The 27,251-nt window shown below is 40.0% G+C and overlaps 1 protein-coding gene across 1 annotated transcript; it reads left to right on the top strand.

Moving 5' to 3' along the window:
* The first annotated feature begins 1,037 nt into the window (after positions 1 to 1,037).
* Positions 1,038 to 26,122, top strand: DEPDC1B (DEP domain containing 1B). The gene is made up of 11 exons (XM_087759770.1): positions 1,038 to 1,169; positions 1,853 to 2,118; positions 7,234 to 7,369; positions 10,226 to 10,353; positions 14,558 to 14,688; positions 15,787 to 15,834; positions 16,291 to 16,431; positions 21,332 to 21,498; positions 22,984 to 23,160; positions 23,844 to 24,029; positions 24,353 to 26,122. The coding sequence occupies exons 1-11, from the start codon at positions 1,122 to 1,124 to the stop codon at positions 24,512 to 24,514; spliced, it is 1,590 nt and encodes a 529-aa protein (XP_087615896.1). The 5' UTR covers positions 1,038 to 1,121; the 3' UTR covers positions 24,515 to 26,122.
* The last annotated feature ends 1,129 nt before the right edge of the window (positions 26,123 to 27,251 follow it).

Raw genomic sequence — 27,251 nt, 5'->3', positions numbered from 1 at the left:
GCTAATCATTCAGTGGGCTGTCAGCAAGTGCCATTTCAGATTCCTACTGCCTAATTTCTTGCAGACTGGTTTAGTTTTCTGTAAGTTTGAAGCATTTGGAGAAACAGAATGCATTGTTTCAGCAAGTTGTATGGATGTACCCTAAAAGGCTGCATATAGCGTAACTATGCTCATGACATCAGTACAAAATGTTATTACACCCTGTCCTCCTACGCCTAGTGTTGCAGCTTGTGAGAATCACAGTCTTGATCTGGACAGTAACGTTTTTATCCTACCTAAAAATTGTGCCTCTTACATGCTAGAAGATGTTATAGAAAGACATTAATGTTACAGTGGGTATTTACTGATAATGAGGGGAATGGGGCTGAAATTTTGTATTCCTTAGATTTGGTGGAGGAGAAACACTAGTATTATTAGCTACTCATCTCCTAAGAAATTGAGTCCTGATTTTTTTTTTTTTTAATTAAGGAAAAGGCTGTATTATCAAGGCGGCAATTCACCAGACAGTATTTCATTGACATGGTTCGACTGTTTCCCAAACCTAAGCCTGCGCCCCTGTCCTGAACGCCTTACTGACCGAGGGAGCGCTAACAACGACACGTAGTTAATGTTCCCTTTAAAAAATTAAGTAATGTTATCTTCTGGGGAGCCCCAAGGTCCCACTGCGGCCGACTGCCCCGGAGGGGACCTGCCCGCCCGGGCGGAGCGCGTTTGTCCCCCGGTGCTCCTCCTGCGCCCCGTCCCTCCAGGCCGCCGTGTTTCCTGCCCCGTTCCTGCCGGCCCCGGCCCCCGCCGGCGGGGCAGAGGCCCCGGGGGGGGGGGGGGCGGCGGCGGCGGCGGCGGCGGCGGCGGCGGCGGCGGCGGCGGCGGCGGCGGCGGCGGCGGCGGCGGCGGCGGCGGCGGCGGGAGGGCCCGGCCCCCCGCAGGGGCTGCCGCGGGGGCGGGGCGGGGCGGGCCAGCGAGTCCCTCCTGCCAATCAAGGCCGGTGCGGGCCCGTCACGTGCTGCCGCCGCCACCCAATAGGCGAAGGCGGCGCCTCTCGGGCCCGGATTCAAACGGTCGGCGGGCGCGGCGCGTGCGGCTGCCGGTTTCCGTGGAGACGGCGAGGCCCGACCGCGTCCATGGAGCCCAGGCTCGTCGGTCCCGGGCCCTACCGCGCCACCCGGCTGGTGAGTGCCCCTTTGGGCTGGGCTGCCCCCGCCCCGCCTTGGTCCCTTGTGTAGCCTCGCCTCGACCGGGGTGGGGTGGGGTGGGGTGGGGGGCCTCCGTGCCCGACGGCGGCTCTCTAGAGTCTCCCGGGTACCGACCGGTGGCCTTGAGGTAGTCTGGCCGCCTGGGCCTGCCCCGCTGGCCGGGCTTCTGCAGCCTGAGGGTCGAGAGCCGCTAGCCCGGGCGGGCCCTGGGCCCGTCCCAGGTAGCTGGTCCCCGGTCGGGATCCGGCGGGGCGGTCCCCAACCGCCGCCCGGGCGTCGGTACTCCCCACGCTCAGTCTGTGCGGGGCGGCTGGACCCGTGCGCCCTGCGGGATGGGGGCGGCGGCAGAGCCCTGTAGAGCGGGGCTTTAGTCCAGCCTTTTGCCAAGTTAAAAGCCAAGGGGAGGTTAAAGCTGAATCTGTAGAGCCGTAGGTAGTGTGGGGCTCTAGATCTTTCAGTTTCCTAAATCTGGGGTTTGTTCTTAGATCTCAATTGTTTAAAGCATAGTTTTAGGTTTTCGTGTGCTTATAAATGCAGATGGTCAAAAAAGGACATAGTTCTGCCTGCGGATCTGGCTGCATTCTGATCTCTCTTTGTACAACTAAAATGCTTCTAGAAGAAGAGCTCCCATAACGGTTTGCTTTGTTCTTCTTCGCTAGTGGAATGAGATAATAGAACTTTTTCGTGCTGGGATGCCATTACGGAAACATCGGTGTCGTTTCAAAAGCTACGAGCGTTGCTTCAAAGCCTCGGAAGCAGTGGACTGTTTACATGAACTGCTTGGCTCTAATCAAAACTTTGGCCCAGAAGTGACTCGCAATCAAACGGTTAAGCTGCTTAAAAAATTCCTGAAAAATCATGTTATTGAAGATATTAAAGGAAGATGGGGCAAAGAGGACTTTCAAGATGATGGCCATTTATACAGGTAAACCTATATATGATGACTGAAAAATTTTAGTTTTTGGAAACAGGGAGTAATAACTCTTGTGTAGTGGTCTTACAAATGTTTTTGTAGAATGCCTTTGAAAAGATACTAATGTGTCTTCCCTCCTCCTTCCCTTTAAAGACCTTATTTTCTCCAGTGATAGGCAACTGTCATGATTTAGTGTTTGGGTTGTTTGTTTTTTTTTTTTTTTCTTGTTTGTTTTTAAATATTTTTGAAGGGCACTTGTACTTGTTTGTGTTCTATGAACACTAACAAAAACTTTTGTACCTTTTACAAGGTAGTTAGTTCTGTTTGCTCTTGGTAGACATCAGGTTTGTCAGTGTTGGCATATGTATCAAGAAGACATTGATGGAAGTGAGGATGCCATTAAGCACCCAGCTCCCATTGTCCTCTCTCTCCCCCAACCCCCTGACTATTCTGGATGCTGTTTCCACTCCTAAGGGAAGAGAAAGGCCTTCTGAATTTAAAAGTCATTCATGATATAGAGCCTTTTTCTATGCTCCTTGGATTGTAGACTGAAATTGTCTTAAAAGAGACAAAGTTTCATTTGCTCATCCTCAAGGATGCTTGCTTACTCATCCCTGTTTAGCCTCTCAAATGGTTGCTTGTTAACAGAGGAAAAAAATTTTCTTCGTAATGAAAGCTTAGCTAGCATTACTGGAGGGGGTTCCTTGACCTCTTGTGACCTCAGTAAAGGTCTGGGTGTCCAGAATTTGTGGGTGCTGAATTTGTACCATATTGTAATGTCCTGTTCAGTGAAAAGGTAGTGTAACAATGACCATTCATTACCTTAAGTATGGATCTGTAACTTACATTGTGATGAGTCTTTTAAGGAAATGGGAGCTATCTTCACGCAGAGCAATAGGGAAAATAGGTCAGCAATAATGCTATGTTTCTACTTATTATATATATATTATTATACTTATTATATATATATATTATACAATTAAAGAAATTTTATGTATTAATTTTTTGTAATGGTTTCTTAATCTTGTCTTTGGAAAAACATATGTAATACTAATTTTCCACTTCATGTGGATGAAGTCAATTTTTCATTTTGCTCTATGATTTAACTAGTTTGTTTGTAGAGTGTGCCTAAGCTTTTTTGCTTTCCAGCTTGTACATCTATCCTGTAAGTGCAGTTGTTCGTTACTCTACTAATTTTATTTATTAACTTGGAATATTTTAAAAGTGAGAGGTATGTATGATTTAATTCTCTTATTTTGTCATAAACAAACTTGGGTCAAGATATTTTCTTATAAAAGAGCCACGGTTTACGTTAAACTTGTTGCAGTGCAGTGCAGTTCATTGCCAGTCAGATTGGATCAGATTTGTATTTAACTGTAGTAACAAATTAGCACCAATTCAACTTGTTCGTTATGATACTGTGTGATATTTTTCAGTAAAAGTGGTAGGTGGTTTTTAGCCTGCCTTCTGAAGGAAACAACACTGAATGCTACAGCTTCACTGCCAGATAAGTTAAATATTCAAACCAATTTCAATCAACTTTAATGGAAGAAATTTTAAATAATTTGGGAGGAATAAAAAAATGAATGTTCTCTCCAAACTGAGTTCCATGAAGGGAAATTCCATGTAACAATTAATCAAGGAAAATGTTAAATTTTAGAATTTGGGACTCAAATTCAAAGGACTTGTATCTGAAGATATTTTGGGAAGCTCACCCAAGAAAGTCTGTTGCTAAGTATAAAAAATGATATATGGCTCTGCAGCCTGTGAGCTGAAAAAGACCAAAGGCTGGGGAAGTGTGCTGAGGAGGTATCGTGTATGCTTGTCCTGTTCTTAAATTCTTCCCTTGCCATCTGCTTATGACTGCTATAGAAAGGCAAGACATTGGAATAGTTTACCTAGTCATCGACTAGTTCAGGTTGGAAAACAGGCATGGAAGACAAGAAGAGCTGCAGAGGATCTTAGGTCTCAACTTTGGCCTGGAGAAGGTTAAATGTATATGAGTAATGTGGAGTGGGTTTTTTACCTGTTTAAGTGGAGTTAGAAAAGCAGTTAGGTCCTGGTACAGCACGTGGTGGTAGGTGTGTTATTGGTTTGGTATGTTCCTAGCCCAGTCCTGCTCTGTCTATCCTTCTTAGGACAGCACTGCCTGCACAGTTTTTTTCACTGGTGCCATAGGTGTTAAGTAATTTGTCTCCTTTCTTTATGGGCATTGACTCTTTGTCAAGAGATTAAATATGCGTTCTGGTAACCACTGGTATTACACTATATCTCTTTGGTTTGGGTTTGTTGTGTTTGTGTGGCTGTGGTTTTTTGTTTGTTTGTTTTGCATTGGCATTGTGACACATTTGAATTATTTTGTTCTTTTCTCCTTTATATTTTCAGCCATGACTTCCCTGAGCTGCAGGCTGTGGCAAGCTGCAGGCTGTGGAATTTAGTTGGGTGAAATATTTCTGTGCTTTTCATTTTCTATGCACTCTGCCTAATGATCTGCTATTGGACAAGCGAGCTCGTTTGTTATAGCTATCTTAATGGTGTTCTTCACCTACCATTCAAAAGATAACTAAGTTACTAATTAAACGGGTTTTTTACTAAAACCACATACTTTTCATACATGTTTAATTGGAGCCAGATTTTTCCCACTGAGCTTGGTGCATAAATAAACTGTGTATGCTACTCGTGGTTTTGGTGTTCGGCTTTAAGTATTAAAACATGCTTTTCTCCTATTCATCGAGGGAAACATCGGTTTTTCAGCCCGCTTTTATTCATGTATTTAGTGTCCTGGCAGCTCCCTCTGGTGGACTTCCTAATGTTACGCTGTAAATACGTTTCCCACCGCGTTGATACAGGTAGCAGTACGAGTAGCTTTTAATTCCACTGACAGAGCTTACTCTGGAAACCTTGATATGCTTCATACCTTTTCTATACATTCCTGTGTTAATTTACTTTAGCTGTACACTGCGGTGCACAGTTGTGTCACTCATTAACATCGCATGTAAGTGTAGTTTTCCCCGCTCTTGTTCACTCCACAGACTATGCAAAAGAGATGTTGCTAACTGTTGATTTGCCTGAGAGTATTGGGCAAGTATTAAACATGAAGGTGAGAACTAGTGTGGCTTCTAAAAATAGCAAAGTCTGTGTGCTCTGACTTACTGTCTCAGTGTAGTCTGCAATAATAAATGAGAAGTTACAGCTTTGGAAGCTGTCAGGCTTTACATTTTATGGAATCTAAGCAATTGTATTAAAAGCAAAAGCATTGCTAGTAAACTTCTGGGAATTCAGCTGTGGTACTAGTTATACCATTGATACCAACATTAGTTGACCCTGTTCTCTATCCATTGCTGCGGACACAAACAGGTATCTCTGTTTCCTCCTTATATAAACTCCTAAAACTTGTGTTGCTGGTTGTAAACCATGCTAATCTTGACATGTCAACCTCGGAATGCTCCTCAGTTGCTAGCCTTAGGTAACATTATTCTGTTCATCATAAAATCGGAGGCTTTTCATTGTTTATCCAAAAACTTGGCTCTATTCAGATCTTGCTGTAATGCTACCTGAAAAAAGGAAATGCACCTCCTTTTTCTGCTTGTACGAATTAATTTATTTACTGGTTGGTTGAGAATCATGGCATCAAATAACATGAAGCTAAAAATTGTGAAGAACTGGAGGGGAAACAGGGAGCTGTTGAGAATACTGTCAGGTAAAGGAAAAAAGGCTGCAGATGTTTGAACATTAAACTCTAAGAAATAATGAATAGCTGAAAAATAGTTGAGAATACTCAACAGCTGAACATCTGCAATGTAATCTGGGTTACTTTTAAAAGGCAGAGTAAGTCTTGCAGGATTAGTGCAAGGTGCTTATTACTTCTCCTCAGGGTTTGTCTGAAGGAAGTGATACCTCCCTGAGTTGCAGATACTCTGTTGAAGAGCGCTGTGGATTATGGCAAATGGACTCACTGTGTGTGGCCAAAACCATAAAGTGTTTAACTGATGCAGTATAGCACTACTGGACTAACAAAACTGCAATACAAAACTAATTTAAAAACTAATTAAATGTTGTCACTGCCTTGAGAGGATAGGGTGAAATTTTAAAGAAAACTTGAGGATTTCTTGAGCATGAGAATATTTCTGGTAGGACATAAATGCATGCTATCCAGCTGTGTGAAAGCTCTTGTTGCATGGTCATAGACGTAACTGTCTTTTACATTCTGATTAAAAGAGTGAGTGAGGCTGAAGCAATTTCTAGAAGCATCAGGAATCTCAGCATCTAAAACCTAGGAGTGCAGGTAAACAAGATCTGATCTGGGCTAGTCTGATGATATGTTGCCATCAAACTGATTTGTCTTTCTCATGTGCTACCATTAACTCCTTTGTACATGCTTTGACCTAGGTTTAGCAGTAATTTGATACTGGTCAAGCTGGAGATATGACTGAGCTGAATGTGGTCTGGGATAGTTTGTTTTCCTTGTTTTCTGCAAGGGCTAGCTTAGGGTTTATTTCTGCTAATTTCTTCAAGGCACTTCTTGAAATGCCTTAAAAAGTGAATGATTTTCCTGCACAACCAGCTGGAAAAAGACTCCAGAAAACAACTGCAGGATATGTTCTTCGCCTAGAAAACACGTAAACGCAGAAGAACATGGTAATGTGGACAAAACCTTGTGTGGACACTTGCATGCACACTAATTAAATCCAAGTGTTAGTCACATGACTTAGTTATGTAGCTTTGCTTTAGGAGATGCATGCGAGCAGTGCACTTGACACAGGGAAAATCTACCTGCAGCTTTTTCAGCAGAATCAACATCTTCTAATGAAGACCTGAGTCAGTTGTGTGTGCATAGGCAGCTGGTGCTATTTGAGGTGCACTGGGTTATCAGACATTCACCCAAGGCTCAGCTGTGTCATGGGAGGTACTAAGGACCTGACCTGTTCTGGAGCAGCAGATGGAGGCCAAACAAGACACCTTAGGATGTTTGTGTCACTCAACACCAGTCTTCAGGCAACTAAGTCGCACTGTGACTGTCCAAGGCATTTGTTGTATTTTTGCATGTGAAGGCCTGCTACAGTTTTGCATTGGTAAAAATGGAATAGGGTAGAGTTCAAAGGCATTAAAAATATTCTCTAATTGTAGATTTCCTCCTTCCTCACCGCTGAAGCCATATCCAAAGAAACCTTCATGTGGAAAAGAAGTAATTAAATTTCCAGATTGGAATGAACCGAAGGCTGGCACTTCCCAAGAACACATCCCAGTGAAATCGGTCACAATGGTAAGACATACAGTTTTCATTTCCCCAGACATCAGCATATTTGGAAAGCAAAACTGAATTAATGATCTCTTTGTTGTGCGCAAAATATTTAATTAGAAAATTAAATGGGAAGTACTTTTATTTTAAACTTATGTGAAGTAAAGTTGTTCTTAACTATTTGCTGGGGATGCTGGCTTTGAGTGTTCTTTCTGCTACAGACTCTGATGTCCTGAGCATCCTAAGTTCAGCATGGCTGTATTTGCCAGTATGCTTGCATTCCAGTTTGCTCAGATTCCAATTCCATTTATCATACTACAAGACAAAATAGTTACTTTACTGTCACTTACACTGTAACTCTTATTCAGACACTTCATGTAGCAGAATATATACAGTATTACTCCCTTCCTAGCTGTTATGAGGTTGTTAGTGATTCAGTTTCCATTTTCATAAGGAATATGTTGTAGCTAAGGAGAAGTGGTCCTGGTTTCATTGTTGCCCTTTTGTGAGCTTGGAGAATCATCCTGCCCCATACTTACCTGGATTGATCCAGCCTTTGTAAAGTCATTGAAAAAACTGTTGCTTTTATTAGTAAACCAAAATTGTATCAACTCTTGCCACCTGAATGTCTTTAAAGCCTAGGCTTCTGGAGTTACAGAATCATAGACTTGTTTAGGTTGGAAAAGACCCTTAAGATCATCGAGTCCAACCATTAACCTAGCACTTCCAAGTCTACCAATAAACCATATCCCTCAGCACCACATCAACCTGTCTTTTAAACACCTTCAGGGACAGGGACTCAACCACTTCTCTGGGCAGCCTGGTCCAGTGCTTGACAACCCTTTTGGTGAAGACATTTTTCCTAATATCCAATCTAAATCTCCCCTGGTGCAACTTGAGGCCATTTTGTCTTGCCCTATTGCTTGTGACTTGGGAGAAGAGACCGACCCCCACCTGGCTACAACCTCTTTTCAGGTAGTTGTAGAGAGTGATAAGGTCTCCCCTGAGCCTCCTTTTCTTGAAGCTAAACACCCCAGTTCCCTCAGCTGCTCCTCATAAGACTTGTGCTCCAGACCCTTACGTATATTCTAAACCCTTCCTCTAGCTTATCTTGTATGTGAGCATTCTCGTATTTTGTGAACTCTTGGGGCTTCTTTGATAGTTCTGGCCTTTTTATTAATGCTTATCAGTGCAGGACACTAGCCTTGGATTTCTTGGTGATCGATAGTCTGTTTGGAAAAGTAGCTGCTACCATTTTGTTGGACATCTAGAGGTCCTGAATGAATGGTTATTCCGTATTTGTAATCCAATTACTTATATGCAGTTTGAGTGCACCTTTCATTTACAATAGGCTTCTGAAGAGGAAAAGCATGGTCCTTAGAACTTCAATATCAGGTAGAAGATTAAAAGGAAAGAAAGAAAAAATAGTGCCAAACACAACTAAAGAGAATAGAGTATTTTAGTTACTGAGCAAGCATCTGCTGCAGCTTTAACATGTTGCAGCCTCCAATTGTCTGCTCTAAATTTCCATCCAAGCATCCTGGCCTGATAAGAATTGGCAAAAGACTGCCTATCTGACTCAGATGCGACAGCATACAGTCTGGCATAGCTCAAAATTTTTCATTGGCAGTTTTGGTTAATACAGTGGACCATAAGTTGAAGTAACTGAGGCAAAGGAATAAGCTTCTTTCTGCTGTCTCTTTTATAGAAAGGTGTAGCTTCCACTGGAATGGTGAAGTAGACAGGTAGCTGAAAGTGGTGGCACCTTAAATTGCTCCACCATCAATCAGAGCACTTTTTGGCTGTCTGTGGATTGATGGGCATGGGTCTGTGTAGTGAAGTACTGATGTGGAACACCAGATACTAATTTCAGAAGGTGCTATAGATACTAATTTCAGAAGGTGCTGTTTGTTTCAAACTAGCGATAGTCTGGTGTCATGGAATGACAGATGATTAGTGCTTGGAGTAATTAAGTGCATTCCTGAAGTGCATTTTATGGTTTATTTGAGATCACAAGGAATACTGTTAATGTGTTTTAGGACTGCTCTGTGATGTAAATCAAAGAACTGGGAATGATTAGGAGTTTTGCCTTCAAAAGTACGCTGCTGGCACAAACTCTGTTGTATGTCTGTCCATTGACACATTGATAACAATCTTAGAATCGTAGAATCGTTAAGGTTGGAAAGGACCTCTGAGATCAAGTCCAACCATTAACCTAACTGCCTAGTCCACCTCTAAACCGCGTCCCTAAGCACCACATCCACACGTTTTTTGAATACTTCCAGGGACTGTGATTGTACCACTTCAAGTATTGAGCTTGGACGTGAATGTTGAATAAAGGAGAGTAGTCTCTTGCATTCTCTGCTTTACTTTATTCTGTTAAAATGGTGGACTAGATCTGATGGGTATCTTCAGCTGTAGCTATTTGCTTTTACTTTATTAATGTATAGAAACTTGTAATGAACTTAATGTTTAGTTTTGATCAGTACATGCTGAACAAGGATGAATATAAGTCTTTGACATCTCATATAATAATTCTCCAATAATTTTTCCTTAAGCAGTTCTTTAATCTTAGAGTGGCAGTTGAAAACAAGTGAGTTGAACTCATTTTAATCACGGAGAAGACCTGAACACAGGACTAGAGGCCATTGACCCCTGAAGTTTAATGGCTATTCTGACACACATAATTTTTCAGCTTTGGACAAGTTACGTAACTGAGAAAAGATGCTGCACATCCAGGATTTGCATCCTGGAGACTTTACTGGAATTTAGGAATATTTAAAATACTTGTAATAGGGAGCATGCTGTACTATAAATGTATTATACTGTTTAATACTTGAAAAGTCACCAGTCAATGGGGTGTGTTTCTTCTGATTTCAGAACTCTGAGATGTGGTACAAGCGACACAGTATAGCTATAGGGGAAGTACCGGCATGCAAACTTGTGTTCCGCAGAGAGCTAACACAAACAAATATAGAAGAAATATGGAAATCCATGACTATGTCACGGTGAGCATACTTGTGAGTCATTTGCTGTTAGAGTAAAACTGTGTAGTAGATAATAGTCTTGTCTGTCTTCTGGTAATGCTTGTAATTTCACCCACTCACCTTTCATCGCTGCTATCAAAGCCATACTGGCTAGACTAACTATACTGCTTGTTATTTGGCTAACGAATTCAGCAAATAAAGTTTGCAAAGAAACTTTATTGTGCTTAATACCTTTTGAATTTTTCTGTTGTGTTATACAAATCCTTTTGTTGTGTGGGCTTTGGCTTGTTTAATCACTTTTTTCCTCAGTCTTTCTCTTTTTTCTTGTTATGAAATAGAAGCACTTCTGTAGAAGTGCAGTACCATGAAACTTTTCAATTACAAGTACAATACTTCATATGAGATAAGAAATGGAGTAGCTAATTGACTGCAGAGGGCTTTAAGGTTCAGATATCCTTTACTATTTCCGAAAGGATTATCCTATGCAAAGTTAAAGGCGTTGCTTTAGACTGCAGGAGAAAAAAATGACATACATTAGCTATTTTTACAGCACAGTTGAAGCCTTGCTAATGATTACTTTAATCTAAACATAGCACATTATCTCCGTGTAATAAACTTGATGTTAAGGTGAGCAGCTCTGGTGCTGGCATGATCAGCAGCGGAGTGCTCCAGTGCGGCGCACAGTGGGGTTTCCTGAACCAGGGTAGACTCGGGGGCGCCAAGAGAGCCACCAGGAGCCTGCAGCTCATGAGACACTGGCTGATGAGACCTGGGTGTGGCCAGAGAGAGATATTCCTGGAACCGCACCCTACCTTCCCTGGGACAGGCCTGTCAGGCAGATAGGACACTTGATACAGTGGATTCCCTGTCCTCTCTCCACCTGGCTGTACACAGTGACTCAAGTGATAGGGGACAATGGCAACAAGTTCCTGCCTGGCGCAGCAAGCATGTCTCCTCTGTGGCTACGCCACCTTCCCAGGTGCCCTTGCATAATAGGTACGAGGCTCTGCAAGTGGAACAGAAAAATGATGAGGACAATGGTTCGTCTAGGTCATAGGTGTTACCAAGATTAAGTCAGCCTACACCCTGCATCAAAACCGCTTGTAAAAGAAAAAAACGCAGGTCATTATCATAGGAGACTCCCTTCTGAGGGGAACAGAAGGCCCAACATGCAGACCAGACCCTCTTCTTAGGGAAGTCTGCTGCCTCCCTGGGGCCCGGATTAAAGATGTGAAGAGGAAACTTCTACCCTGGTACAGCCCTCAGATCCATTATTGATTTTTTTTTCATGTTGGCAGTGATGAAGTTGCAATAGGAAGTCCAAGGGCAATCAAGAGAGACTTCAGGGTCTTGGGACGACTGGTCAAGGGATCAGGAGCACAAATAGTGTTCTCCTGTATCTTTCCAGTTGCAGGGAATGATGAGGGAAGAACCAGGATATAAACAGCCAATACCTGGCTCTGAGCCTGGTGTCACCAGCAGAATTTTGGGTTTTTTGATCGTGGGTCGGTCTACAAGACACCAGGCCTGCTGGCAACAGGCTGGGTACACCTGCCTCAAAGGGGGAAAAGGATCTTTGCACAGGAGTTAGCAGGGCTCATTGAAAGAGCTTTAAATGAGATTTGAGGGGGGAAGGGATAAAACCAGACTTGCTCAAGATAAGTCTGGGGGCTGCACACCAATGTTTGAGGGACGATATACAGCGAGGTCCTTCGGTCTGCTCCACAATGTGCTGAGTACACTGGAGAACATTTTAAACATATTTATACTAACACGTGTGGCATGAGGAATAAGAAAAAGGAGCTAGAAGCTTTGGCCCAGTCCCAGAGCTATGACATTGTTGGCATAAGTGAAACCTGGTGGGACGAGTTGTGTGACTGGGGTGCCATGATGGATGGTTATAGGCTCTTCAGGAGGTATAAGCAGGACACGTGAGGGTGGGGGAGTGGCATTGTATGTAAGGGAGGGGTTGGACTGTATGGCGCTTACAGTTGGCGACAGCATGGTTGAGAGCCTCTGGGTAAGGGTGAAGGGGAAAGCAAATAAAGTGGATATTGTTGTGGGAGTCAACTATTGACCACCCAGCCAGGGTGATGATACTGATGAATTATTCTACAAGGAATTAAGGGATGTCTCTAGATCAACCGCCCTTGTCCTTAATGGGTGATTTTGACTTCCCAGACATCAACTGGGAATATCACAGCAGACACAAACAAGTCCAGGAAATTCCTGAAGCATGTTGAAGATTACTTCTTGGTGCAGGTACTAAGGGAGCTGACTAGGAAAGGTGCCCTCCTAGGTTTTTTTTTTGTTGTTGTTTGTAAACAGAGAGGGACTCATGGGCGAAGTGGTGATTGGTGGCTGTCTTGGTCACAGTGACCATGAAATAGTTCAGTTTCAAATTGTTGGTGATAGGAGAAAAACTGCCAGCAAAACATCAACCCTGGATATGGGAAGAGCAGACTTTGGGCTGCTGAAGGAGTTACTTAGGCACATCCCCTGGGAATCTGCTTTTGAAGGTGTTGGGGTCCATGAATGCTGGTCACTTTTTAAGAGCCATCTCTTAAGAGCGCAGGAGCAGGCAATTCCAAAGTGTTGGAAGTCAAGCAAGTGGGGCAGAAGGCTGGCTTGGCTGAGTATAGATCATCATCTAGAACTTAGGAGGAAAAGGAAAATGTATGGACTTTGGAAGCAAGGACAGGCAACACAGGAGGATTACAGAGATGCTGCTGTTCACCACAGTAGGGAGAAAAATTGTGCAGCCAAAGCTCTATTAGAGCTCAAGCTGGCCAGTACTGTGAAGGACAACAAAAAGGGCTTTTAAAAATATGTTAATAGTGAAAGGAGAATCAGAGATAACATCAGTCCATTGCTTGATGAAGTCAGTCACCTCGCAAGTAGGGATGTAGACAAAGCAGAGACTTGTAATGCCTTCTTTGCCTCTGTCTTCAACACCGGTGATGAGCCCTGTATTGGAAAACCATGACTGGGGAGATGATAAATTCCCAGCTGACCCTGAACTTGTTCAAGACTTGCTGCTCCAGCTGGATGTGCATAGCTACACAGCTAGAGAAGTCCATAATGTGTTGGGTGAGCAATTGGCTGATGGGTTGGGCTCAAAGGGTTATAGTAAATGTGGTTACATCAGGCTGGCAGCCAGTCACCACTGGGGTTCCCCAGGGCTCAATTTTAGGGCCAGTGCTCTTTAATGTGTTTATAAATGATCTGGATGCAGGAATCAAATGTACATTAAGTAAGTTTGCTGATGATACTAAATTAGAGGAGCTGTGGACTCCCTTGAGGGTAGAGAGGGCTTATGGTGAGATCTGGACAATCACCAACTGTATGAAATTTAATAAGAGCAAGTGCTGGATTCTCTGTTTAGGACTGGGTAATCCTGGTTATACATACAAAATGGGGAATGAGAGACTGGAGAGCAGCCCTGTGGAAAGAGATCTGGGGGTTTGGGTTGATGGCAAGTTGAATATGAGTCAACAGCGTGCCCTGGCAGCCAAAAGGGCCAACCATGTGCTGGAGTGCATCAAGCACAGCACAGCCAGCTGGTCGAGGGAAGTGATTGTCCTGCTCTACACTGCACAGGTGTGGCCCCACCTGGAGTACAGTGTGCGGTTTTGGGCAGCGCAATATAAGAAGGACATCAAATTATTAGAGTGTGTCCAGAGGAGGGCGACCAAGATGGTGAAAGGTCTCTTAAGGGCAAGACTTAGGAGGAGTGGCTGAGGTCACTTGGTTTGCTCAGCTTGGAGAAGAGAAGGCTGAGGGGGTGACCTCGTTGCAGTCTACAAATTCCTCATGGAGGGCAGTGGAGGGGGAGGTGCTGATCTCTTCTCTCTGGTGATCAGTGATAGGACACAAGGAGATGGGATGAAGCTACATCAGGGGAAGTTCAGGTTGGGCATTAAGAGAAGGTTCTTCACTGAGAGGGTGGTTGGTCACTGGAACAGGCTCCCCAGGGAAGTGGTCATGGCACCAAGCCTGTCAGAGTTCAAGGAGTGTCTGGATGAGACTCTTAGTTGTATGGTTTAGTTTTAGGTAGTCCTGCAAGGAGCAGGGAGTTGGACTTTGATCCTCATAAGTCCCTTCCAACTTGAGATATTCTGTGAAATGGAGAGGTCTCTTTTTCAGAATCGTATCTATCCTACTACTACATTTGCCTTTTTCAGATTAGATCATGTATGAACTATGTGTTTATGTATTTTTACAGATTACAAAAGGTCTTGGGTTTGGATTCTCTGGATGAAGTCTTAGACACAAAACTTGTGAATTCAAAGCATATAGTCCAAAATGTATACAATGTCAATAAGCAAGGTATTGTCACTTTAGAAGACAAATCAAGTGAGTATTTTAGAAGTTTTCATCTAACTTTTTTATATTGTAGTTTACTGGTATAAAAAAAAAGTATTAGTTCTAATCTATACTAACATGTAGCATCTTTATACTTGTATGACCACATCTATACTAGAGTTTTTAACAAGTACGCCATTGTTGTCCTCTGACATCCCAGTAGTAAGAATCAGTGTTTATTCCATATTTACTCTCTTAAACGTATTCCTGCTTTAGCAGGGTTGAAAGATGAAGGTGAAATAGCAGCAACTTTTCATTTATAAAGATACTATTCATTATTCATTTATAAGGATATTATTCATTTATAAGGATATTATTCACTTCAAGTTGTCTTTGTCAGCTTAGCCCTTAACTGCCTGAAGTGGAATGTTTACATGAGGGAAATGTGTATTAAATATTGGGAAAGAATCAAAATGTACACTGAGAGATCCTTAACATTTCTCAGTTTTGAGTTTTCAGTCAATGTGTTTTGAAACTAGTACTGAGTTTAAAGCTGCTTTGCACATCAGGGAGAGAGTAAAGCATCTTTGCTGCTGTGATATATATTATTATTACCACCATGTTTTCAACAAGATTTGTAAAGAAGTAAAATATGAGATTGGAACCTGGTTTGGTTTGTGAATGAAACCTCCTCCAGAGCATATACATGTTAATTTTAAAGACAATTGGAGCACCTCAAGATACTAACTTCCTCCTTGCAGAAATGACAGAACTGAATGTATGAGTGCTTTTCATCATCTTCAGTGCAAAGAAAATGCTTCACTGTAAGGCACTAGTGAAGCTGTAGCTTGAACTAGTTTGGCTGATTTTTGCAGGGCAGGTTAAGGATTTGCGATATGATCCATTTTGCTGATTGAGTTGTAAGAGCAGTAGGCATAACTGGTTGATACTGAGTACTGGAGGTACTAAAGTATAGATGTAATTCAAGCTAGATCTTACATTAAGGTATAGCCTGCCTTTGCGATCAGTTGATCTACTGTATAGGAGGAACTTCTTTAAGAATTTTCAGCTTCACTTTTATCTTACAGTTTAACATCTTTCTCAGTTTTTTTTCTCTTTTTAATTTCTGTCTCTTTCTCCACTATGTAGAGGAACTACCTCACTGGATATTATCAGCAATGAAATGTCTAGCAAATTGTAAGTAAATTCAGGAGGGGGGAAAAAAAACCAAAACCAACAAACAACCACCCACCCCCATAAAAATCAATTGAACTGACTGTGCCTTTACCTCTTTATCAAATCCTGTTCATATTGACAGTCAATATTTTTTCTGATCATTGCCTTAAACAAAGTTGGAAAAGATCAGCCAGCATATATACTCCTGCCAGTGCAGCTTATTTCAATGAAATGTATAAAGGTTTTATTTATTCATATTTTTCCTTTACTATGTGTTTTCACTAGACCTATTGGAAATAGAGCAATTCAACAGATCAATACAATTTCACTTATATTTTGAAGAATGAGTCTAAGTTTTGTTTTATTTTTCTACTTGACATTGCTTTTTTATTGGCTAGAATGAAAACTAGTAATCTCATTGGTGGCTGCAAATTAATTTTCTCTCTCTTCCCCTGCCTCCCCCCCTTCTCTTTGTAGGGCCCAGCTGCTCAGATTTGAAGCAGCCTACATACTCAGGATTTGAAAGAGATGTCTTCAAAACTATAGTGGACTACTTTGGCCAGATAAAAGAACCTCTTCTCACATTTAATTTTTTTGATGTTTTTGTTAGTGTGTTAGGTAAGTAGTTTGGGATGTAATGAAAAAATAATTCTTTTGAATTAACTTCCTGGAATTAACTTACCATATTCAAATACTATCACAGCTCATTTCTTTAGGACCTGTCCTGTCCATTCTACATAGAGAACAGTTTAAATTTATTTCATATCATAAGGCCGTTTTATTCTTGTGTCTTTTTGATCACATTACTTCAAAAGTCTTCCATTGCTTGTCTTTATGATTTTTAAAGGCCTCTGTTCATTGCTTAGCACTGCCACACCTAACAGATGGATTTTAACATATTTTTCTTTTTTTACAAATGCTTAAGCATCTTAAAAACTCGCATAAGCTTTTAGAAATTGCTTGAATCAAGTCTAGATTAAAAAGGATTAGGGCTGTAAGGACTGTTTTTAACCCTGGCAATACGATACCTGAAGAAAATTGAAATCCTTCATTGCTTAAACTTAGAATAGGCATTAGCTAATCTAGTGCTTTAAAGAAACACTCGTTTAATTATTAATTATAACTTTTTAAGGGTTCACACTATATCAAATTCACCTATCCTGTAGCTATAGATGGCCCACTGAAAGACAGTAAATGTGAAAATATTTGATTACATTTTATGCTTCTATTTCTGAAAAGAACTGAGTTGAAAAGTAAGCATGTTTTACTGAGCTTCTTTAAGTGGGAACAACATTACTTTTAATAAACTATTGAGATGAAAAAGGAATTCAGAATAACACTTTTATTTCTGGAATTTAGTATTTTTACATTTTGTTAGTTGACAATCTTGCTTCAACCTAAATATAGTTCTTTTTCTGACTTTTTTCTTAGATCGTAGATATTCTTGATAATATCTTTAAAAATTCTCCCTCTTCTTTCATACTCTTTCTTTTTGCTTTTCCATTGCATTTCACATCTTTCCGGTTTCAAGAGTTTTATTTCACAGTATTTCACAGATGCAAAAATGAGAAGAAAGAATTCATGCCAATGTTTATGTGGAAATGAAAGGAAACTGCGCTGTTTCAAGAAGTCAAAAAATCATTTTGTGATCTCTTTCACAAGAAATGAGATATTAATACGGAAACCTTTGTTACTAACAAAAATAGATTTACACAAAAAAAATCATGGGAATACAGGCTTTCAAGAACTACTTAGTTTGTTTTCCATCTTCATACCTACACAGTTTACTTTAAAGTACTGGCAGTATATGTTTGAAAATGTGTCATGTTTCTCTAGAAGTCTTGCCTAAACAGCCTTCTCCAGACACCTAACACAGGTATTTGAATGATTAAAAAGCTGCATTTGGCCTTAATGGGATGATTTGGGGTACCTGAGTTAGGCACCCTCACTAAGAGATGATCCCCAGGTGTCTCTTCTACTTTTTTTATAATTCAAGACTATGCTCCCTATCTAGCCTGTAGAGAGAGTTCAAGAAGACAAATCAGCATACCTGTGGTGAAGCCTAACTTTCTTTTTTGTGCTCAAAACTACTTAGAACCAGTAGTAAGAAAATAAACAAGCAAATATAAGGCAGAGATGCCTGATCTGTAATGTCAGTAACAAAGTCTTCTCTAACCACTCAGACTCTCTTCTGAGATTTGATCTGTGATTCTTGGGGGTGGGGGGGAGGGGGAGGAGGAAGGGATTTTTAGGGTGTTCAGCTGAGAGAGAAAGGGGAAGTTTTGGGTTCTGCTCAATACGTAATAAAGTCTTAACAATGAGGCTAATGTACAGACCTGCCTAAGCTATAGGTAAATGCACACTCCATAGAATACTATTTTGTAATAAGTGTCAATGCTAGTACTGAATGCTGCCTGTGAAGCAGTTAATTGCTTAGCAAATTGTGCATTTACAAAGCATGGAAAAGCAGATCCATGTCTGCAGTTGCATTTCTGTGTTTTTTTTAAAGGAGTGTGGCTTGCTATATTGGCAATAATTCTTAATCTTAAGACATTTATAACCAAGATTTCAGTCTTTGAGCCTTTGACTTTTTGTATTGCTACTCTCAGGGAATTACAACCATTCCACAGTGATTATAGGACTTCTTTCTTCCTTCAGTGGATAAGCTTTCTGTTTAGTGGAAGACTTCATGAAATAGCAAAGGAAGTGTTATCAGATGATATTTTTAGTCATTTGAGGCAGTCATGATGTGATTTGTATGTGTCTAAAAGCTACATCTTAAAACCTGAGAAATATTTGCAGAAATCGTAGGTGCCTTGTGTAACCATATCAAGATACCTCACTTGCTTCTGTTTTCAAATGAAGACTGTCTAGAGCACTTCTCTTCTAAGAGGCTGGCTGAAATTAGTTTTAAGAATACCTAAAAAAAAAAAAAATAGGACTAAGGTGTCAGTAATCATCAGATATTTTACTAACTTGTTCGGACTAAACTTGCTCTTTGCCCAGATTATAATGATTCTTTACTTTACGTACAAATCTCACTAAGGTTAACTATTATTTCTCAGGGCTTCTTCTAAACATATGCACTAGTGTGCCTGCAAAATCTTCCTTTGAAATTAGAAAAAGCTTTGCTTTGAAAATGAAATTAACTACAGTGCTTTACCACTGTTTTCTTGGAGTACTGTCCATTTTGGCTGCCCTACCTACTACTGCACACTTCTTTTTTTAATAACAAACAACTACTTTTTACACAGTGTGGAATTGACTGTCATGGTGGATGAGGGGACAGCAGTGGATGCTGTTTATGCTGACTGGAGTAAAACTTTCAACAGTGTCTCCCATCACATCCTTATAGGCAAACTGATGAAGTACAGGCTAGAAGTGGATAGTGAGGTAGACCAGAAATTGGCTGAATTGCTGGGCTCAGAGGGTTGTGATCAGTGGCACAAAGTCAAACTGGGGGTCAATCAGTAGGGAGTACCCCAGGGCCGATAATGGGCCAGTAGTCGTTAACACTTCATTAATGACCTGGATGACAGGACACTCTGAACAAGGACAGAGCGCCCTAAACAAGTGTGCAGATAATACAAAATGAAGGAAGAGCAGTTAATGTAGCAGAGGGTTGTACTGCCATGCAGAGGGACCTTGACAGGCTGGAGAAATAGTCAAACAGGAATCTCGTAATGTTCAACAAAGGGAAAAGCCAAGTCTTCTCCTGGGCAGGAATAACCCCATGCACCAGTGCATGCTGGGGGTGACTGATTTGAAAGCAGCTTTACTGAGAAGGACTTGGCAGTACTGGTGGGCACTAATGTGACCGTGAGCCAGCAGTGTGACCCTGTGGCAAAGAAGACCAGCAGCATCCTTAGCTGCATTAAGACCATTGCCAGCAGGTTGAGGGAGATCTTTCCTCAGCACTAGTCAGTGAGTCCAGTGGAGGGCCACAAAAATTAAGGGCATCTGTCCTATGGGGAGAGGCTGAGAGCAGGGCCTGTTTAGCCCAGAGAGGAGAAGGGTCAGGGAGGATCTTATTAATGTGTATAAAAGAGTGATGTGGGAGGGGTAAAGAAGAGGGAGCCGGACTTCTATCAGTGATATCCAATACAGGACAAGATGCAACGGGTACGAACAGAAATACAGGAAACTTCATTTATACACAGGAAAATAGCTTTTTTTAATTGGAAGGTGGTCAAACACTGGAAGAGGATGTCCAGAGAGGCTGTGGAATCTCCATTTTTGGAGATATTCAAAACCTGACTGGATATAGTCCTGGGCATCTTCCTGTAGATGACCCTGCTTTGAGCAGGGAGAGAGGTCTAGCTAATATGCAGAGATCCCTTCCAACCTCTATAATCCTATGGAAAAAAGAGAAATGTCTCTCTTTGTTGGTCTTCCTTGTTCCTTTTTTAAGAGAAATTACTGTTAGACTTCAGTCATGCAGGTATTTTGCTCCTGACTTCTGTTTTGTTCTGATACTAGTGCTATTCAGGCAAATGTACAGTAGATGCTTCCTTTACTGAGCCTTAGAAACCCAAAAGAGGATGGTGAGACCTATTTAGAGGTACCTAAACTACTATCAAATTCTACTCTGCCTGTCCAGTCTTCAAATATCTCCGTCATGCTCACATTCTGTATTTTCTCAAGAGTTCGTAAGTAGAATTAGTCATAGATTTAACTTCTGTTGGTGTGAGGGACATGTCAGTATTGTCATAGCTGTCATTGATGCATAAGCATGGTTTTTTTTAAATTCTGATTCTTGCCTTAGACTTAACTTTATGTGGTTGCTACATCTGTGCATACATCTCAGTTGTGTTTTGAGCTGACGGTTATAAAAGAGCAAAGGATGAACAAAAACATTGTAGTTTTTCATGTCTACTAATATCTAGAGTTGTTGGTTATGGTTATTAACATCTCCCAACGCATCAGAAGGAAATCTTGTAAATACTTAAACAAGGTGCCCAGTTCTAGTAGAATCATAGAATGTCCTGAGTTGGAAGGGACCCACAAGGATCACTGAGTCCAACTCCTGTCCCTGCATAGGACAACCCCAAAATTCACACCATATGTCTGAGGGCATTGTCCAAATGCTTCTTCAATATTGTCAGGCTTGGCGCCGTGACGACCTCCCAGGGGAGCCTGTTCCAGTGCTCCACCACCCTCTGCGTGAAGAACCTGTTCCTGTCCAACCTAACCCTCCCCTGGCACATCTTCCTGCCGTTCCCTTTGGTTCTATCATTGGTCGCCAGGGAGAAGAGATCAGCGCCTGCCCCTCCTCTTCCCCTTGTGAGGAAGCTGTAGACCATGATGAGGTCTCCCCTCAGTCTCCTCTTCTCCAGGCTGAAGTAGTAGTCTAATTCTAGGGATATCTTCCTAGACTCTTTGAGAAGTGGACTTCTAAGGAAGTCTTGAATGAGTAGGAAAGGAATTTGGGGAGACAGATTTAGAAATGTTATGTTAAATGTTACAGAAATATATAATTGAGAAATGTTGCTCAATCTCCTGATCTTGTATAAACCAGGTCTGCTGCAAAAACACAACAAGGCTGTAGAAGCTCTTCAGATATCTTGTCTCCTGCTGCCACCAGAAAATCGGAAAAGACTACAGCTGTTGGTGAGGATGATGGCAAGAATTAGCTTTAACAAGGATTTGCCACCTCTTTCTGAATCAGTGAGGACCAGAACCTTGGTACGTATGGTGTAAGGCAAAGGTCTAGACAAAGCTTTTGGAGTAGAACAGATAAAAGATTCTTACTGGAGAGCATATACAAAATACAGTTTGCTTGTCTGAAGAACAGTTTGTCTATTCTAGCTATGTGGAAAGCTAGTCTACATTTTAATAAATTGGGATTTCTTGGTAAATTGTAAGCAAATGAAGAATTTGCTCGGAATTTGGAGATTTCCTTATCTGTCAAAGTTAAATCACCACTGATTTCACTATTGAGTAAAAAAAAAAAAAATGAAATACAGTAGATGAGGTCTCTGGTGTTCTTTATGACTGCAGACAGTGTGGGAGAAAGAGATTGCCTGTTTCAGTGATAGTTAGAAATATGTAGCTGAATGTTTTGATTTACCTGTTTTCAGCCATAAAAAAAAAATTCCTAACAGTTTATTTCATCATTTATTTCACCATTTTTTTCATCATTTAACTATAGGAATCTCTGAAAGTAATTTTAATCAGATTTTGACAAAGTCCTAGTTTTTGCTAATGCTCTTTCTGTAGGGCTACTTGTAGAGTTATCACTGATATTTGTAGCAGCATGTTATTCCAAAGTTATTAGGCATAACTTAGCAGTTCCTGCTGGCTAAGAACATGTATTTCTTTTGGTTAATTTTCACATCTTTTGCAATAAGGGCAACAGAAAACTCAGCTGTATATCTGCTTCATAAAAATCCTATAGTGGCATGCATAAATCTAAATTTGTTCCATAGCAATTAAGTTTTTAATTAACTATGAATAGTATTTGATTAAAATAATTACATTTTTGACTGCTAAGGTTATAATTTAATTAACTGTAAATGGTCTTTGATTAAAATAATTATGTTGTAATCTAAATGTTATTTTTAGAAGTGAATCCTTTACAGTCCAAGTATTTTGTACTAAGTTTTAATTCAGCAGTGTAGCCTATGGTCCGTGAGAGAAAACCTTGATTGCCTTCTGTGCTTCTAATGTTAGAAGTGACTGGTGCAAAGACAGAAAACTCTTGTAATTCAGTGCTTGAGCATGAGACTACATGAAGTGAGTGAGACCGGAAATTTGGTTTGATGATTTCAAAATAATGGTATTAGGTTTTCCCTCTGGTGCCTAACCTCTATAAAAATCCTGTGTTATTTCTCAAATCTCTGAAATATTTGTGCCCTGTTTAACTGGAAAGGCCATGTGAAGTGGCTATTTGACAAAATCTTGAGAATAAAATGGAATTCAGGCATTCTAAGTCTAAAGTCAGGGTCAGATTATGTATATGAGGCAAGAGCCATCTTTAGTTCACTTGGACAATGTCACTGTACGTAATACTTTTTTTTTATATTGATGTGTTGGAAGTATGGTAAGTATTGTGCTGTTAAAATCTTTTTTTTTCTAAAAGATCACTTTTTAAAATACTGTCTGATTCCCCACCCCTCACCACCAAACAGAAAAATAGACAATAATGATGTGGGTTTTTTTCTTTCCCAGATGGTTCAGGCATTTTCGCGTTGTATTCTCTGCTCAAAGGATGAAATGGACTTGGATGAACTTCTTGCTGCTAAACTAGTATCTTTTCTCATGGACAATTATCAAGAGATCTTAAGTGTTCCTTCTGCCTTAAAATGTTCTATAGAGGAACATGTTGTACATCTCCAGAGAGTTCAAGTAGGTATCTAGTGAAAAAAGCCTCTTATGTCTCTGTGCTTCTAGGTCAGATTTATCCTTTCTGCTCCAAAGTTCAACAGTTCTTAAAGACTTTTTTCTGTCTCTCCTAGCTTAGGAAGAGCTAATTAATTTTGATTCCTGATATTCATCCCTAACTATGTATTTAAATGAAACTAAGCAGATCTTGAATGGTTTAGAGACAAGAACTCTAAAATATGTTTTCCTATTGGTTAGCGCTATCTTTTCCACAGAATGGGCAAACTGGTAGTAGTGAGGTAGTGAGGAAAACTGAATGGTTAAAAGGTGTTTTCACTGATGTTCTGATTTTCTTTTAGAGCCACCCTTACTTGCTCAGCTTTTTTATAACTCTTTCTGTTTCCTAATACCATATTTTGTTTTGTTCAAAGATGCTTTTTAGTTCTTCCTTCTTTAATTTCTACTGAAAAAGTAACTTTTAACTTATTCCAAGAGTTAAACAGACTTCCTTTGTGTCATGTTTTTTGACTTACTAGAACTCACTCAATTAGTGCAGGAAATAGGAGGTACAATTTAATGTCTTTATTCCATATCTTCTTGACTTAATGACTTTAGGTGGTCAATTTGATTAAGCTAGTTTTTGCAAATATATTGTAGAAAACATAGCTGCTGGGTTTTTTGTTTTTTTTTGTTTTTTTACTCTTCAGATAAAATATGCTGGAGCTGATACTGATGCAACTTTTCCTCCTCCATCATTTTGTCACCAAATCAGTACAGATGAATTTGAATACCAAAGGGCAACTGGCTTTCAAGAACCTCTAGCAGCTTTATTGGAAGAAATTGCAATGAATAAAGAAATATCTTCGAAAGATAAGAAGAAGAAGCTCAAGCAAGTAAATAAAAATTCCTCCAGTGTCTTTAATTTTAACTTAAAAAGCTTTGTCAAGTCTTAGACATGTAGTCCTCTAGAGAAATACTGAGATTTAAAATAGTAGGTACTCTTGGGGATTTCAAACTTTTAAATCATTTAGCATAGCAGTACTGTGATGAATCAAGATATATTAGAAAATATCACCTAATTTTCTATATAGAGGTATAGAAAGTCCATTAGAAAAATAATAATTTTCCTGCTCCAGAGATGGAGGTTGCACTTTAATAGTTTTTTTATATTACAAGTTTGAGTGAATTCTTCATTTAAATTGATGTATTTTTCTAGTTTCAGAAATCTTACCCTGAAGTGTATAGAGTACGATTTCCTACCCCTGAAAGTGAAGCGGTGCTATTTCCAGAAAAAACTAAACAGAAACCACCAATACTGATGTGGGCCTTAAAAAAGCCTTTTCAACCATTTCACAGAACCAGAAGCTTTCGGATGTAAATGGTTTGAAATACATCAATGCACTGAGTCAGAGCATATTATCAATGGATCTTGCGCAAAAGGAGTCTTAAGCAGCATGTAGTTATTCAAAAAACACTGGAGATACTGCCGAGATGGTAGAAAAGGTCAAAAGAAGATGAAAGTATTGAGGTGTTAGAAATGTGAGCCATTATCAGTATTTCTGTTAATAATTTTTTTTAAAGTGTCTGTTTTTTTAAAAAAAAAAAAACCAATAAAAAACAAACCCCAACAAACTCAAGGTGATTAATCTACATGGGTGATAAAAGTACACTTGCTGTGGTTTGATTTGACTATTTCAAGGTCTAAATGTAGTTGTGTGTAATGTATTGTTGGTAACTAGTCAACAGCTTTTTTTTTTTCACTGAAAATGAGTCTGTTGTGTAAACTAGGCTGTGTTTGTTAACATATAGCTTGAGAAATTAATTTGCTGTACATGCTTGAATAAGTATGAAACACTGGATTTTGTTTTGCTGTTGTACACCTCAGTGTTCTTGATATGTAAGATCTATTTTGGAAAACTGTAAAAACTCATTCTTAATTTTCCAATTCATATGATGCATTACAGCTTGAGTCAACTCCTGTTGAAATTCCATTAACTTCTGTAGTGCTGACCCATTCTTTTAAGCAACCCAGTCTTTTAAGTCTTTTCCCATATGCTCTTACTAAATCTTGCCATACAAAATTGGATGCTTGACCACAGAACATAATTTATCAGAAAAACCCGAAGCCTTGCATTTGCTCTGGAAATGGAATTCAAATATTGAAGTGACATTGAAGCATACATGCCTTTAATGATTTCATTTGGTTTGCATTATGAAATCTACTGTACCTGAAACTTGACTGTGCATATAACATACTTGATTCTGACAGCACTTTTGAGCTATTAAAGCATTACCTTTTTCTGATATTTACTTACAGTGGTGATTTCACGTTATCCATTAGAGACGTAAAGAGCAGTATTTCGTATGTTATTGAATATCAGAGACAGATGACATCTTGACAGATTTCTGTCTGACATTTTAGTAAGCAACATGGTGACCATCCTGTAATGCAACATTGACAGTATTTTCACTTTGCTAACTTACCAGTCAATAAGCTTTAAGACGTACATTGCAAGGTTGTTGGTTTAATAGATTGGAATATTTCTTGGGCAATGTGATTTTTGAACAGTACATGTTTCCATGGTCTGTTTTCACACATCAGTTATACTTGGACATCATATCAATGATCTTTTTCTTAAGCAAAAATGATACAAAAGGGTACACTTTACAAATAATAAGGAAATATTAAAATTAATATTAAAAGTAGTCTGAGGCTATTTCTCACCTTTTTGTACTAGGCCTTCAAGCGTGACTTAACCTTTTTAGATGTGTCATAGTATTCTGTGTATGCTTATGTGCAGTAAAACTTTGACTATGTACTCTCACATAATAATTTGGTTACAGCACTAATCCAGGAAGTATAATACTGAGTGAGGCTAGTTGGAAAGCAAGTCTTGCATAAAAGTAGAAACCCACCCTAAGTGATCTCTGACATCAGTTCCTAAATTGCAAAACAGATATAGAAGCCAATCTACGTGCCATTGGAATTAATCTCACTGCTTGCCAATAAGCTTTCTACTGTCATGTTGAATCTTTTACCTATTGTTACTTTCAAAAAAAAAAATCTGTATTTTAATCAGTAATTAGAGTTTACTCATTAGTTTCCATGAGGAGAAGTTGAAGATGTGTCATATGTTTCTATGGATCAATTGCACTTTTGTTTCAGAGAATTATTTCCTCGACCGTGGTAAAAACAAACTAAACAAGTCCATCTGTTCACAACTCCCAAGCCTGCAAAAAATACCACGACAAAATGTCCTCTAAAATCTTGAAGGGACTGTGGGGAGGGAACTTCATCTGAGATAATCTCACAGACTGAATTTTAACGGTTGTCCTATCTTGGGAGACCCTTAAGAAAGCTTATCTTAGTAACAGAAGGTATGTGACTATGGTCACTGCTTACAGCTCTTCCTTGTCTCATAACTGAACCAGCTGACAAACTGAACCAAGACAAATATGGTATGAACACAAAAGTAAGTTTGCCTATTCCTTTCAGGGTGTAGGTTAGAAAAAGAAAGCTTGAAAGCTACTTCAGAGAAGGCTGTGGGCTTGATGAAGTGTCTTAGAAGAAAACACAGGTTCTGTATCCCTAAGCTATAGTCAATAGAAACTTCAGTGTTGATATTAACTTTCTCAGGAATTTAACCTTTACTTCTGTGTTAAAGCCATGCAGTGTATTGATGTTGCCAAGACTGACCAACATGGACTCTACCGGGTTTATTTCCCTTGAACTGTGAGGACCATAAGCCAAACATTCTTTTGCTTAACCTAGTGGCTATTTTGTGAAGAGGGTCCCTAAATGCAGTACTAGCTGACATTCTTTTAAAGTACCCCAGGTAGAAGACTCAATACAGGTAGAAGATGTTTCAGCTGCTTTTTCAGTCTGCTTAGACCAATGTTTGTTATCTAAGGAGCATCTGAAATATCCACCTGTAAGTAAGAGCTATTTCTTGCTAAATTTGGACGATGCTATTTAACTCTTTAGTACTGAAACTTCTAGTGTAATGCCATTAACTGTCATCGTACTGTTAGGCTTTTTGGTCAAGATCTTTGAGTAGAAAATTCTATTGTGAGGGTTTTGTTTGTTTTTGTGGTGTTTGGGGTTTTTGTTGTTG

This window comes from Nipponia nippon, unplaced genomic scaffold (assembly GCF_047370975.1).
Source record: "Nipponia nippon isolate SJK-2023a ecotype South Korea unplaced genomic scaffold, ASM4737097v1 scaffold_20, whole genome shotgun sequence".
Lineage (NCBI taxonomy): Eukaryota > Metazoa > Chordata > Aves > Pelecaniformes > Threskiornithidae > Nipponia > Nipponia nippon.
Note: the sequence above shows the minus strand (reverse complement) of the source record. Positions and strands in the feature narration are given on the sequence as shown.

Excerpts from the sequence above, each read along its gene's own strand:
- DEPDC1B (XM_087759770.1), top strand. The coding sequence starts at position 1,122 with ATGGAGCCCAGGCTCGTCGGTCCCGGGCCCTACCGCGCCACCCGGCTG. Across the intron at positions 1,170-1,852 it reads CCTACCGCGCCACCCGGCTG|TGGAATGAGATAATAGAACT; the intron begins GTGAGTGCCCCT and ends CTTCTTCGCTAG. Across the intron at positions 23,161-23,843 it reads TACATCTCCAGAGAGTTCAA|ATAAAATATGCTGGAGCTGA; the intron begins GTAGGTATCTAG and ends TTTACTCTTCAG.